We start from the raw sequence: 14,520 nt of genomic DNA, 5'->3' as shown, positions 1-14,520 counted from the left end.
CATGAAAGGTCTATACCAAAATTCTTTAAAAACGACACTGTCTTTACGTTGGGGAATTTTATCAAACAATTGGAGTACAGAATGAACCAGAATTGTAAAATCAATTGGCCATGAATTCCAAAATAGCCAGTACAAAAAAATTCACGACACATCATGCCATCAAATACTAACCATAATCATCAAAGAGATCAACATGAGTATCAAAGGAAATCAAAGAAAAGCAAATACCAAAATTAAAAATTAAAAAAAAAAAAAAAATCTAGATCACCTATAGTAGAAAATTTTATGGGAGAAGAAAACCTGGGAATTTCATCTGACCAACAGAAAGGGAAAGTGCACTCACCCATTCATTGCTTGAATCTTGGAGCAAGCAATATCATCCTTGTTGGAGGAACAACATACCTCTCAAATCTAAAACGTTTGGATAATTGGATTTCTCATCAAAGCATTTGTCTATCTATGATGCGGAGGCGAGGGATTGCAGGGGGAGGAAACATGGAGGAGGCTTGCGGTAATGAGCGGGGCAGTGCTGAAGTCTCCATTGCTGCCGAGTGGGAAGTTGGAGAATGGAGACGATGACCCAAATTCGGCAGGAAAACAATTTCTTTGGCGTGGGGGAAAATGACCCACGACCCATGGAAGACATTTTGAATCTTTGATATTGTCTATTGTGATTACTTCATAAAACAAAGTTTGGAAAGGTTTCAGGTGCGAAAATTTCAGTTCCCGCCCGTCCATTCACATCTGAAATTTGAACTTCTCTCAAAAAGGAAAATTTTGAGTTCTGATCTCAAAAGTCAGAACTGACGGGGTTAAAGGGACGTTAGAGTAGTAGGCTGTGGTGGGGTGACATGGCAATAAACTTATGTCATCGCATTTTTAATGACCTGTCTTCTTCTTATTGGGCCGGAGTACAAGACCGTGACATAGAACTAACACGGGCAAGATCAGATGGGTCCTTCACTGACATGTCCAAGTCAAGCCAATTCATGAAATCCACACAGGCTTCCATGTCAAGTAATGTTATGGACACCAAAAATTCACAACATTCCCAATTTAGCATATCATAATATATTATGGATGGTTATATTACTAATGAAAATGGACGGGGCTAATATAAAATCAAATCAAAAATTAAAAGTTAAAATGAAAATTTTAAAATGTAAAGGGTAAAAATTACTACAATCTCAAACTTTAAAAGTATTTTAGTCCTTAATTAACTTAGGTCTCTCTTGATTTACAATAGAAGATCCATTAAATTTAGATAATAGAGTATAGACTAGTATGATCTTTTCTTAGTTCATTATGAATTCATGGCCCAATGATCAATAATGACACTAATAAACCTTTAGGTAAATTAGATATTTTTACTGAGGATATTCAGGATTCGAATTTCCATCTTCCTTTTTGCTTCTTTTTCTTTGTTTTTTATTTTTTAGTATAATGGTGGAACATCATTCATTGCGAGTGTAGTGTTACAAGTGTATCATCATAAAATGTAACTGGATGGGCATACCCATCTCCTTATTCACAACTTATATGCCCTCAGTGAAACAGGGCTACAAGCCTGCAATTCACATCAAACACCTACTCGAATAACAAGAGCACGTCAGGCAAAATTTTCATGCAAATCTTGCTGTTTCAGACATGCAATAGCCCCCTACAATGCTTATTCCTCATCCAAAAATTAAGCAGAGATACTAGATATGCGTATCCAAATTAAACTCTTTATCTCCAAATGAAAAATGTTATCTAGCATCCACATAACATTAGGCAAGGATTTTCAACAAATTTTATCTTCATCTCAACCATTTTATAAGTAAAAAACTTGTAGTCTTTCTCCATAATTGCACTACACTAGAGAAGTGGTAGAGAGATTTTACACACACAACCATGGATACTCACACTACAGGCACCAGCTGTGGTCGCTTTGTAATACAAGCGCTCCGAGGCCAATGGTTCATGATGTTCGCATCATTCTTGATCATGACTCGCGCAGGTGCCACTTATCTTTTTGGTGTCTACTCCGTAGACATCAAAGCCACCCTTGGCTATGATCAATCCACGCTTAATCTCCTAAGCACATGCAAGGACCTCGGAGCCAATGTTGGGGTCCTATCTGGCCTTCTTGCTGAGGTAACCCCAGCATGGTTTGTGTTATTAATTGGCTCGACCATGAACTTTGCCGGGTATTTTCTCATTTGGCTTGCCGTATGCGGAAAGATCCCCAAGCAGTGGCGGAGCCAGGATTTCAATTCAGGGGGGGCAAAATTATAGGGAACTTCAGAAGCACAATCGTTTATCTATTGATCTCACATTCAATTTTTTAATTAATTTCTAACACTTCATTGCTAAAAAGCCTCAAAGTTCGTTACCAAAACATAGAATTTGAAACAAGGTGTAAAAGATTGAGTGCTGTGTATATCCCATTAAAAAAAATTAGTAAGTGTCAATGTGTCCAATTTAATATTATCTCTTTGTATCTTTTTTCTCTAGTATGATATTTAGTATTGTTGATAAAGGTACAAGTGTGTAGCACATCTCATGACAGCAAAGCAAGTTCTTGCATGTGCTGCCAGAGAATAACAAGCCACCTCATAAGGCACTATCTCTCACAAACATACATGATATTAGATCAATAGAATGTAAAATCTCAATTACTTGAACTTCAGGTATTTGAAAGAAGCATATTAAGCAGCTCTCTGTATCAGAACACTGTGGTAGCCGATTCTAATTCTACAAGGGTCTTGAAAGAGCAGCTCTTTGTTTTCGTTTTAAAATATATAACATATTGTATACTCTTCTCTTTATAAGGGGAGGGGGGGGGGGAATTAATTTCAGCATCAAACTATCAAATTTGTATCATTTGCATAGTTAACTGAAATTATGGGTTAGAATTTGATGTTAATTGGTTGTCTTTGAAATTTGTCCAGAAATTCTTGGTGTGGGGGGGCAAAGTAATTCAGAAATCATATACTAAAGGGGTTTGGGAGGAAGGTCAGGGGGGGCAGTTGCCCCCCCTCGCCCCCCCTTGGCTCCGCCCCTGTCCCCAAGCCCAAGGTTTGGCAAATGTGTCTCTACATATGTGTTGGTGCAAATTCACAAAATTTTGTAAATACTGGGGCACTTGTGACATGTGTGAAGAACTTCCCTGTAAGCCGAGGAATCATGCTTGGACTCATGAAGGGTTATGTAGGCCTTAGTAGAGCATTATTTACACAACTTTATTTGGCCATCTATGGGGATGATTCAAAATCTTTGATTCTTCTTATTGGATGGCTTCCGGCTTTAATTTCTATGGTTTTTGTGTATACCATCAGAACAATGAAAGTCTCTTCCCACCCAAATGAGCTGAAGGTTTTCTATGAGTACCTCTATATATCAATTGCCATAGCTTTGTCTCATGGGGTTAACCATTGCTCAAAAGCAAGTCACTTTCTCTCACTATGGCTACGTGGGAAGCTGTGTTGCTGTTTGTGTTTTGATTTTTCTTCCCCTGGTTATTGCAATAAGAGAAGAACTAGCTACTTGGAGGCAAAAGAGAAAACCGGTTGATGCACCTAATAGGATAACTGTGGATGGACCACCATTGCCAGAGTCAAAACCAGCTACTATATTACACTCGCAAAGTTCAGAAAATTAGACTAGTCAGGATATTTCATGTTGTGGAAAGATCTGCAAAAAACCAACCAGAGGTGAGGATTACAGCATATTGCAAGCTTTATTAAGCTTGGACATGTTGATTATTTTTGTGGCTACATTTTGTGGACTAGGTTGTAGCTTAACTGCTGTGGACAATCTAGGACAAATTGGTGAGTCCTTAGGCTATCCACAACACACTACTAGTACCTTTGTTATCTGAAATCATACTTCTAAGGTGGAAAGTACCACGCCCTCTTATAATGACCCTTGTGTTATCTGGGGTTGGAGACCTCCTCATTGCCTTTCCAATACCGAGTTGTGTCTATATTGCTTCTTTGATTATTGGTTTCTCATATGGAGCCCAATTGACTCTACTTTTCACCATTATATCCGAGCTTTTTGGATTGAAATATTACTCCACTCTCTTCAATTGTGGCCAACTTGCGAGCCCTCTTGGATCTTATGTATTTAATGTACAAGTTGTTGGAAAGCTTTACGATAAAGAGGCATTGAAGCAACTTGCGCTTAAGGGGATGACTAGATCAATGGTGAAAGAACTGACCTGTATGGGCAAGGAATGTTACAGGCTATCTTTTGTAATATTGGCAGGTACAAACTTTTTTGGAGCTCTTGTTTTGTTTGTTTGGTTATGAGAAATCGTGACTTCTATTGGGGGGACATATACAAGAGGTTTAAGGAAGAGGTAGCAGCTAATGAGAAGGAATTGGGGGCTCATGTCGCTACAGAACAGCATTAAGGTGCTAAAGCATGGGGGGTTGTAGATTGAAGACTCTTCTTGGTTTTTTCTGTTTTTTGAAACTTTTTTTAAAATTTAATTATTGGTTCAATCAAAAACTAGCAAGAATGCTTCTATTCTCTTATCTCATTATAATCCTTGTTAACTTTCTACCTTTAGGTGCCTCTATTTCACTGGGTGTCTACTAGTGAGTATTTTATTTTAAATTTTTTAATAATGTGATACTAAATACATCTCTCTATATATAACCATGAAATGGACTCCTTCCATTTTACTTAAAGTGAAGAGGATCCTTCATTTGAATGACATTGTGAGGATGTGCATCCTAATTCATGGATTTTGTGGCTTGTGCATGAGGGCATCACATGTCATTCAATTTTCATAGTTAAGGGTGAGTTTAACCAGAATAAGGCTTGGCTAAACATGAAAAAAAACCATAAAACACATAATTAAATTGGGCATTGGATGTTCTTCTCAAAAAAACAAATGGGGGGATTATGTATTGCCCTGGATGTACACAATGCTATTGTTCTATCAATTAAAATTTCTGTTGGTTTTACTCAAAAAACATTGGGCAACTCATTGACCTATGCCAAACAAAAACCTAAGCCCAAGAGCAGCTAATGCAGGGCACAAGCCAGTACTATTAAGCTACTTCATGTGAGAGCAGAGTCCAAATTCTGCTTGACCTAACCTAAAAACATCCTTATCTAAAGCGTTTGTTTATTTATTTATTTATTTATTTTAATGTTGGGGGATGGACAGTGACTCTAGGACAGGGACCAGAAATGAAAACAACCAGAAAGTGCTGTCAACACAACAAGCTGATAGGGATATAGATTATAGATTTGCAATCAAGAAACAAATTAAAGAGAAGAAGGATGCTGCAATCACTGATAGATAAGGATAACATACCCTACATTTTTTGGAAACAAAAGAAACACCACAAAGACCAAAGTTACTAGGCTCTCAATGATGCAACAGCACATCTAAGCAGGATGAAATTTCCCCTTCTACCAACCAATAAAAGAAAATTCTAGGCTCATCCTGCAAGTCGGACACCAAAATTACTAGTAGGTACAATGCTTAAAGCCTTAAACAATGTCATTCAGAATTGTCATTAATACTCACGGTGCCAAAGGCAGCTCAACTCAAGCCTAAACGGCTTCATTCTGCATTAGAGAATGCACCTAAAGAAGGAAAAGTTGGTCAGGGTACCAAAGGCAGCTCAAGCACAACAAAAGTAATTGTTTCTGTTCAAGGGAGACCAGGGAACAAAAAACAAAAGGGAAATTAATAATCTATTACACACATTAAGCACTATCAACAAATGCTAAGACAAAATAAATCAAGCATTTTATTATATTAGTCAAAATCAACAGCAAACAACCTAAAAATTCAACCATGGCAAGCAGCAAATATACACTATCATACATGGAAAGAACATTGTGAGCCCCTAAAAACCACAATAATTTGAATGTTCTTCCTTTTGGGGCAGCCAAGCATCTATTGGGCAGCACACTATAATTTTACAGCTTTTCCTGCTTACAAAAGCAATCTAGCCTATTTTCCTACACTGGTGGGGAGTATAAACACAGAGTCTACACAGAGACCACCTTTGGTGTGAGTGCAGTCGATCTGAGTCAATGAAAATTTGATGTTCACCAATGCATTGGTGCTCTTGACAACAAAGTCTCCTGCATGGTATTGGACCCAATTCCCCGGATTGTCCAAATAGCACTGTGATACAGCATGCTGACCATCAGAAGTTGTTAGCTCGAACTTCACAGGTTTTATGTCCCAGCCATGAACGTGCTCATGATTGCAAAACCGACGACCCAGTCTCTTGGAAGACCTACCAAGCTGAAGTCTGAAAAACAAACTGTATGTCCCTGGTGGAAACTGGAACTCAAATTCTCCATCTACTTGTAACCACCAGATCTGTTGAAGATAAGCAACTCTCTGGAACCTATATGCAAGAAAACATACATCTTCTCAAGCTCTCAAAAGGAAACAAGAGCGCTGATCAGAAAATTTAAACAACACAACAAAAAAAAAAAAGGGAAAAGTTGGCCGATAGAAATTTTTGCAATGTAACTTTTTTGCTAGGTGTTTGCCCAAACCAACCATCTCTTGTTAGACTGATCACTTGCATATACTCTCTCCTATCCTGTATTAAATAAATGAAAATTAGAATGTAGTCTAATACTGTTGTAGAAAACACGCAAGACAATAAAATAGCAACCACCAGAAGCTTAATGTGATTCGGCCAAAATGGCTGTCCGCAACAAATCCATTACCAATGGTAAGGATTACAAATTCTCAGCAAAAAAACTGACAACCTTTAACACTCTCAAACCCAAGACCTCAATACACTCAATGGTACTCTCACACTAACAAATTAGACAAAAAGTTGTCTTTCAACTCCAACACAAAACACATGAGCTATTCTATCACCCATATATTAAACCTCCTTAAATCTCTTCTTACTAATGTGAAATTACCACCCTACATAGAAAACATTGCATCACCTTAATTTTTATTTTTATGAATATGAGACTTCAAATCCAGCAAGAAATCTCTAAATGTACCAAATCATTGGTGGGACTCAAGAAATCTCTACCTCCAACCCATGAGGAGAAGTCTTCATTGGTACACTTTGGGTACCCTTTGGCAGCCCTTTGTGGTAGGGGTACCCCACCACGTCCTCAACAAGTGATACAATCAATTCCGTTCAAGCAGCACTTGAACTTCTTAATCGAACTTGAGTTATCAATTATATCAATTAATTCTTAACAAACCTCACTATTTTCCATCAATCACCATCTTTCCTTCCCTTTGTGGAGATTTAACCAAACACTAGTCCTAGGTTTTTGTTCCACCTTTAACTAGATTGTAAAAAATCTTAATAAGCTTCTCTTCCTTCATTACCTCCAAAGCAACTTTACTAAATTATAACTCCACTTTTTGCAAAATAATCATAATTCAAAGAATCCAACCGATATAAAGAAATCAAATTCCTTCCAAGTTCTGCTACATATCTCACATTATCAAAAAGTTTTTACAAACCCATCAAACATCCTGATTTTCAGTATACTTATCTCCACAACTTTGCATTCCACAAAGCCAACATAACAAAATCTTTATCGCAGGCCTTGTATTTGTCAAACCATTGTTTACGTAGACAGAACCTAAAACCCATGAAATTTTAACCAAATCCATACCTTTGGTAGCAATCAAAACATCCTCCTCCTCCTCATTATCTACTGTAACAAGTGTTGCAAGCACAAACTTCTAACAATCATGACTTTTCTTAAACATTTCCAGATCAGCTCTCAACTACCTACGTTGATATTGTAAATATCCCAACCCATAAGACTAATTGTACTCCAAATCATATATCCTTGCTCGGTCTAGAATTTGATCTTGACTTCTCCCCTGTCAAAATTAACACAACTTGAGTTTGAGTTCATCATTAATGGCCCAACTTCAAAGTTATTCGTTGGTTTCTTTAATTTCTTTGTCTCCAAGAGAACTATTGTTACCTCTTTTAGCTTGAATGCTTCATTTCCAACCAAAATATTATCATATATCGTAAAGGAAGGTGAGGAAAAACACAAGCACCTCCAATTCCGCTTTAATTAAGATCAACCTTTTTAAAAAACACATGCACCTCCAATTCCACTTTGATTAAGACCAACCTTTTTAAGTTACAAAGGACGGTGACTAAAAGAGAAACAATTTGCCAACACTTCGAATCATTTCTCCAGATCCTGCATCGCTTCAAAGAATTTTTACTCTCTGGATCCAAGGCTATTTTTGACAAGTCATAAGTCAGAACATCTCAACTTCTCAAGCAGGACATAACTTCAAATTTAAGCCACAAATCATACCATACTACTCTTAGTCAAACAAACTTTGCTAGTTGTAAATTTAGGATCGAATCAAATACACTGACAGATTCCAAAATCATCCAATTGATATTTGACATAATCAACTTAGCTCACCTAGATTCCTGTGTCGAAATGCGATTCCAGTATCTCCGGTCATCTATTCCGGTTATCCTCAGAGCCTTTGACGAAATCGCCAAACAAACGCCACCCGTACTTTTGTGCAGCCAAATTTCCTACAACAAACAAAAATTCCCAACACAACAGATCAATAAAATGAAAAAAAAAGAAGCCTAAACACATAGAAACAGAGATAAAGAGGTATACCTTTGTGCCATTATCAAAGGATATAGGCCTGCAAAGCCTGGCATAGACATCCTTCTTCCTCAATTTGAGCATGGTTTCCTCATCAAACACTTTCTCCATAATATACCTATAATTCGTCGGCAATTTCAATTCCCATATAAAATCCGCCTCAGAAGCTCCTCGAAAAGCCCGATTCAACCGGGCCAATTCGCAAATCTCAGGTGGGTCCAAGTACATCAAAACCGATGCTATACAGCTCTCCGGTATATCCCCCAACCTGGGCTGCAATGGTGGATCCGTGTCCGACACGCCAGCAGACATATTAGCACCCATCTCAACCCCACCAAACCCCGTGAATTTAAAATCCTAAAGCTGAATCCTTTATAGTTATAGAAAGAGAGAGACCCAAAACCCAGAACTTGAATTCGGCTTACAGCTTGAATTTGAACCTGAATTTGTAAATTTTCTGGGAAAGACTGAGGGAGAGAAATGTAGTATCAAACTCAGAAATGAAATTCAAATTCATGGGATTTGAAGCCCCGAAGCTGGAAAAATTTGATTTTAAAAAGATATTTTGGATGAGGACTGCTGTCTTGGTCGGATCTTCAGAGAGAAACTTGTAAACCCAACAATTTAGCACCAATAGATATTGAATAACAAAAAAACCATCGGAACTCCAGAAAGCTTATAACCTTTTGAGTATTTATTCAGACAGAGATATTGAAATATCTGAATCTGTGGTGGGAAACAAACGGCGGATTGGTTGGGTGTGATTACTAGAAAGTAGAGAGTACACCAACTAGGCTGACGCGTACGGACAGGATACGATACTCAGCCGACAAGACAAGCAAGTTGTACATCGAAAGAGAGAGGTTTTACTGAGTTTCATCATCCCTGGTTTTGCGTAGGTATCATGAAGTTTACTATTTAATCTTCTCATCCATATATCAGACTATTACTACAAAGTCTACAACATTGGAAGCGGGGGAACGAGAACGATATATGTTTTGAGGTTCTGAACGAGAGTGGCATATACGCGCCAAAATCTGGCGGTGGTAGTGAGGTTATTTACGCTACGTAGGTACTATCAACGACCAAGTGGATAGAACTAACGGATGGAGCTTGTGTGGAGTGACTTTCGGATACGTGTTCAGTTTCTATTTGACTAACTAAACAATATATTTCTAGTTTTTAAACAATATTATATACATTTTCATACTTTTCCATCAATACATATTTAAAAAAATTACAAACAATATTATCCAAATTTTTCTATCAAACGGATCCTCTTTGACACAGTTAAGGAGTGACTTTTTTTTAAATTAAAAAAAATATTATGTTTATAACATTTTCATAACAAATTTTATATAATAAGTTATTACTTGTAATTACTAGTGGATGAGAAAGTAATTTCAGTGACGGATTTAAATTTAAAACCTAAAACAATCTAACAACTAGAATTTATTGTAAAAATATTGTGGATATAGCGTTTTTTTTTTTTTTTTTAATTGGTTGCTTTGCTTTTGCCTTTTTATTCTGGGGACTCATAAGAGCATTTGTAGCAGTGGAGCTAAATAGCTATAATGCTATTTTAGCTCCACCATTATACCAAAAAGAGCCAGGCAGCAGTGGAGGCATATGTATATATTTTAGCTGAACTGCTACAGTGCACATCTAAAGATAGATGTGTACTGTAGCACACATCTAAAAAAAAAAAATTGTTTATTCACCTCAGATTAAAATAATATTACTTTGCTTATTTTTTTTCTTTCCTTTTATCTCACCGTATTCTCTCTCAGTCACTCCTCTCTGAGTCACTCAAGCTTCCAAGGCTCTCATCTTTCATCTCTCACTTTATCTCAAAGTTTATTTCAAGCTCTCTCAAGCTCTCATCTCTTAGTTTACCGCCGCCTCAGCCCACGCCGTCCCAGCCGCCGATCGCCTCAGCCCACGCCGTCCCAGCCGCCGATCGCCTCAGCTCACGCAGTCCCAGCCGCCGATCGCCTCACCCCACACCGTCCCAGCCGCCAATCGCCTCACCCCACGCCGTCCCAGCCGCTGTGGTTGTGGTTTTGTTTTTTTTTTTTTTTTTTTTTTCTATGTTGTGTTGTGGTTGCCGTGGGTGGTTGTGGCCGGTGATGGTGTGGGCTGATGGTATAGGTGCCGTCCCAGCCGCTGTGGTTTGTGGTTTTTTTTTTTGTTTTTTTTTTTTCTATGTTATGTTGTGGTTGCCGTGGTGGTTGTGGCCGGTGATGGTGGTGGGCTGATGGTATAGGTGCCGTCCCCAGCCACTGTGGTTGTGGTTTTTTTTTTTTTTTTTTTTTTTTTCTATGTTATGTTGTGGTTGCCGTGGTGGTTGTGGCCGGTGATGGTGGTGGGCTGATGGTATAGGGGGTTGTGGCGGTGCTGTGATTTTTTTTGGTTGCAGATATATTATTTTATATTATTTTATTGTAAAAGATATATTATTTTAGTGTAGAGGATATATTATTTTATTATGATGTTTATATTATTTTATTGTATTGAAAGCTAAAATAGATCCACTGCTGTAGCATGTCTATAGGTAAAATAGATAAAGTAACTTTTGGTGGAGCTAAAAAGCTAAATTTTTAGCTCCACTGCTATGGATGCTCTAATTAATGCAGTCTGTTTTTGATAAGGTATTAATGCAGTCTTGTGATTGTGGATAAGTATTAGTAAACAACTAAACATAGATTATGCTTAGTTTATTGAGTTTAATAGTACTTAGTAAATTCACCCACCAATCTTGAATTTGATCTATATCTAATATGTTTAATCATTTGAGGATTTAATTTAATTTTAAACAAACTAAACAATTGATTGTCAACCAACTGTGGTCTTCCTTTGAAATTGTCAATGCATGTTAAATAATTATTAAATCAGTTTTCCAAAGGAATCAACTTTTATTGTTTTTTTTTTTTTTTTAAAGAGAGAGTTTCAACTTTTATTGTTAATAACCTAAAGTTTGTTCTTTTAAAGTGTTTTCTGTTAGAATCACCTACCACGAAATATGCATAGATAAGAGCATCTCCAACAGTCTTTGTATAGCTATTTTTGGAGCACCAAAGTCTACTATTCATGCTCCAGTCGATTCTCCAAACGTCCAAATTCTCCAAATTTATTTTTGAAGTTGCTACAGTAATTCTCTTAATTTAGAGAACACTGTAACAACTCCAAACCAATTTTTCTGCTTAAAAAATTATCCAGCTACTATTATATCAATTCTTTCTCTCTCTTCCGGATTTTTTTTTTCTCTCATTCTCTCCGTTTCTCACATAATCCAAACACAAAAAAAAAAAAATCCAATTCTTAAAATAAAATTGAATTAGAACAAGCAAATATGAAAAAAAGAAAAAGAAAAAGAAAAAAAGACACAAGCTATCTACCATCTGGGCTGCGTTGGGAGGAAGATGAGCGGCAGCGGTGGAGCGGAAGGCGCAGCGGCACAGAGAGCGGAGCCATCTAACCCATCTGTTCTTTCTCTTTCTCCGTTTGGAATCAAGTAGAAAAAGAAAAAAAAAGTAGAGAAAGAGAGCTGGAGAAAGAAAGAGGAAGGGATGTTCTGGAATGAAGTGGAAATAGGAAAGTAGAGAAAAAAAAAGGAGAGGGTGGAGATAAGGGTATACGTGTGTGGTGGAGGAAAATCAAGAGAAAAGAAAAAGAAATAGAAAAAAAAGGAAATGTATGGCTGGTTGAAAGAAACAAAGGAAAAATACAATTTAGCTATTATAATATTTTTACAATATTTTCACAATAAATTTTAAGTAGTAAATTGTTATTAGTTAATATTGGTGAGTAAAAATATAATTTCAGTTGTGGGTTCAAATCAGAACTAGTAATAACTTTCCACATAAGATTTTGATATGATTCTTGTGAAAGTATTGTGAAAAATGTTGTGAATATAACACTTTTTATTGAAAAATATAGTTGTTAAAAAAAGAATAAATGATGATTAAAAAAAGAATAAACAATTAATGAAGAAATAATATTTAAATTAGATAGAGAATGAAATAGGGAATCTGTTGGAAGTGTATTTGAAAAAGTGGGTATGTAAAAGTTAAATGTCACTGTTTATTCTCCAAACAGTACAAAAATTTGGAGAAACTACTAGAAATGCTCTAATAGATTACTTGTTTAAGATTTCCCTTTTTTTTTTTTTTATTTATATAGGGGGTTTAAGATTCGCTTTTGACATTTATAATTGCATTCATTGAGTGATTGTATTGGTTATTCAGAAAAAGAAAAATGTATTGCTTGGTTATGGGTGGAGGAGGAGAAGAAGAAAATTTATGTCACCTAGAAGTAGGCATGCTCATTGTTCCTCTCCATAAAAACTTGTAGAAAAAACCCCAACAAAAGCCACTTGTCTTGAAGCAGCAGCCCAGTTTACTGTACCATGTGGTCGTTAGTTTCAAGGTCATGTCGTCCTTGATAAAAAGGACTAACAGTTTCCTCCCAAAATTGAGATAGTCAAAATGGTTGGAGACACAACATTTTTTGTCCTTTGTTATCTCAGTGTGATCTGCCCCGGTTCCATACATTTTCAAATCTACAACTACATTCTTTTGTGCAACAATATGATGTGCCACAATTTATAAATAATGAGTCCATGTAAAGCGATAAAGTAGTCAATATTACTATTTGTTACATGGGATAATTGTGAAAACAAATAAGTCTAACCCAAGGCCTAAGCCTAAGGCTCTCACTACAAAATGTTTTTACCCTTGGCAAAAAAAGGTCTCGTCCCTTGTTGTAAAAGTCCCAAAATTTTATAATAATACATTTAAAAAAAAATTGTTATGTACTTTTTTTTTAAAGAGTGGTGTTAAAGATATTATAAATTTTACTATAAGCTTAAAAACTAAAATGTCACTAATTATAAAAAATAATTTGAACATTCATTAATTAGGTTGTTGAAGTTCATCAATTAGAGTTGTAGGGATAAGGGCCCAAAATTATATGTTGGGCCTTGGGCCTTGGTCGAGGACGTTGGTTGGTCCGAGGGTGAATAAACAGTAGTGAGAGTGTCAAGTTTAGAGTCCCATGAGTATGTTACAAATGGAAAGGTTGGGGGAGGTGGTCCGAGGGAGAGTATCTCCTTGGATAAACGAAGCACATACCAAATGCTTATCCTATCGTTCAAAGTGACCTTTCAGGAAATTTCACTAATAAGAACATGCATTATGAACGTACAGGAAGGATGGAAGCTAAGAAATATCTAAGGAAAGGCTGCTGCCACTGCATTAAATGCTCTGCAACTAACTTTTTGGTTGCATTAATGTGGAAAAGACCCTTGAACAATGCTGCCTTGGCTACCCCAACTCACAGAGGGCCTAAGAGGGTATCCGATAGGGTAAACACTCAAGTAGTGGCTTAGATGATCAACAATTATGGGGCCAAGATCGTTCAAAGAGAATTATATAATGTAAGAGACCCTCCATGGAGGGTGGATCGGGAAATCAAGAGAGAAACATTGGAGCAATCAGAAATCAAATCTGTAATCAAACTTGTGAGAAATATATAAGAACTGATCTCCTCGGATTGTGCTGAGGATGGTTTTCTTTACTTTAAATCAATATATCTTCCTGTTTTTATCATTTAAGCCCACTTTATTTGTTATCCAGCTCATTTTAGCCTAGCTTTCCAACCTACTCTCTACAAATTCATTATTTTGGGTTTTTTGGGCTTAAGTCCATCCATCTTTGGGGCTAGGGACTCAGCTCTAGTTCTTACAAGAGTCATTGTCACATCATATTGTAAACATTTTGTAGTGGTTTTAACATTTTCCTTTATCATTTTTAACAAGGCCTCTAAAATACAAGACTAATAGAAACTTAACTTAACTGAAACCTTAAATTGTTTCAAAAAAATATATTACAAATGTGTTAGATAATCAATGATAAT

At 36.6% G+C, this 14,520-nt stretch overlaps 1 protein-coding gene and 1 pseudogene across 1 annotated transcript; one reads left to right on the top strand and one right to left on the bottom strand.

The window, feature by feature from the left end:
• The first annotated feature begins 1,610 nt into the window (after window positions 1-1,610).
• LOC115955438 lies at window positions 1,611-4,628 on the top strand (annotated as a pseudogene).
• A 1,112-nt stretch (window positions 4,629-5,740) lies between these two features.
• On the bottom strand, window positions 5,741-9,750 carry LOC115955439 (F-box protein PP2-A13-like). The gene is made up of 3 exons (XM_031073561.1): window positions 8,617-9,750; window positions 8,407-8,525; window positions 5,741-6,368 (listed from the first exon to the last, which is right to left on the bottom strand). The coding sequence occupies exons 1-3, from the start codon at window positions 8,926-8,928 to the stop codon at window positions 5,963-5,965; spliced, it is 837 nt and encodes a 278-aa protein (XP_030929421.1). The 5' UTR covers window positions 8,929-9,750; the 3' UTR covers window positions 5,741-5,962.
• Between the last annotated feature and the right edge of the window lie 4,770 nt (window positions 9,751-14,520).

This window comes from Quercus lobata, chromosome 8, assembly GCF_001633185.2.
Source record: "Quercus lobata isolate SW786 chromosome 8, ValleyOak3.0 Primary Assembly, whole genome shotgun sequence".
Lineage (NCBI taxonomy): Eukaryota > Viridiplantae > Streptophyta > Magnoliopsida > Fagales > Fagaceae > Quercus > Quercus lobata.
This window is presented reverse-complemented; position numbering and strand designations above follow the sequence as displayed.

Bases quoted from the DNA above. Each gene is read 5' to 3' on its own strand.
- LOC115955439 (XM_031073561.1), bottom strand. From the start codon at position 8,928: ATGGGTGCTAATATGTCTGCTGGCGTGTCGGACACGGATCCACCATTG. The intron at 8,526-8,616 runs GTATACCTCTTT...TGTTTGTTGTAG, and splicing joins CCTTTGATAATGGCACAAAG to GAAATTTGGCTGCACAAAAG. The intron at 6,369-8,406 runs GTGAGCTAAGTT...TCTTGCATATAG, and splicing joins ATTTCGACACAGGAATCTAG to GTTCCAGAGAGTTGCTTATC.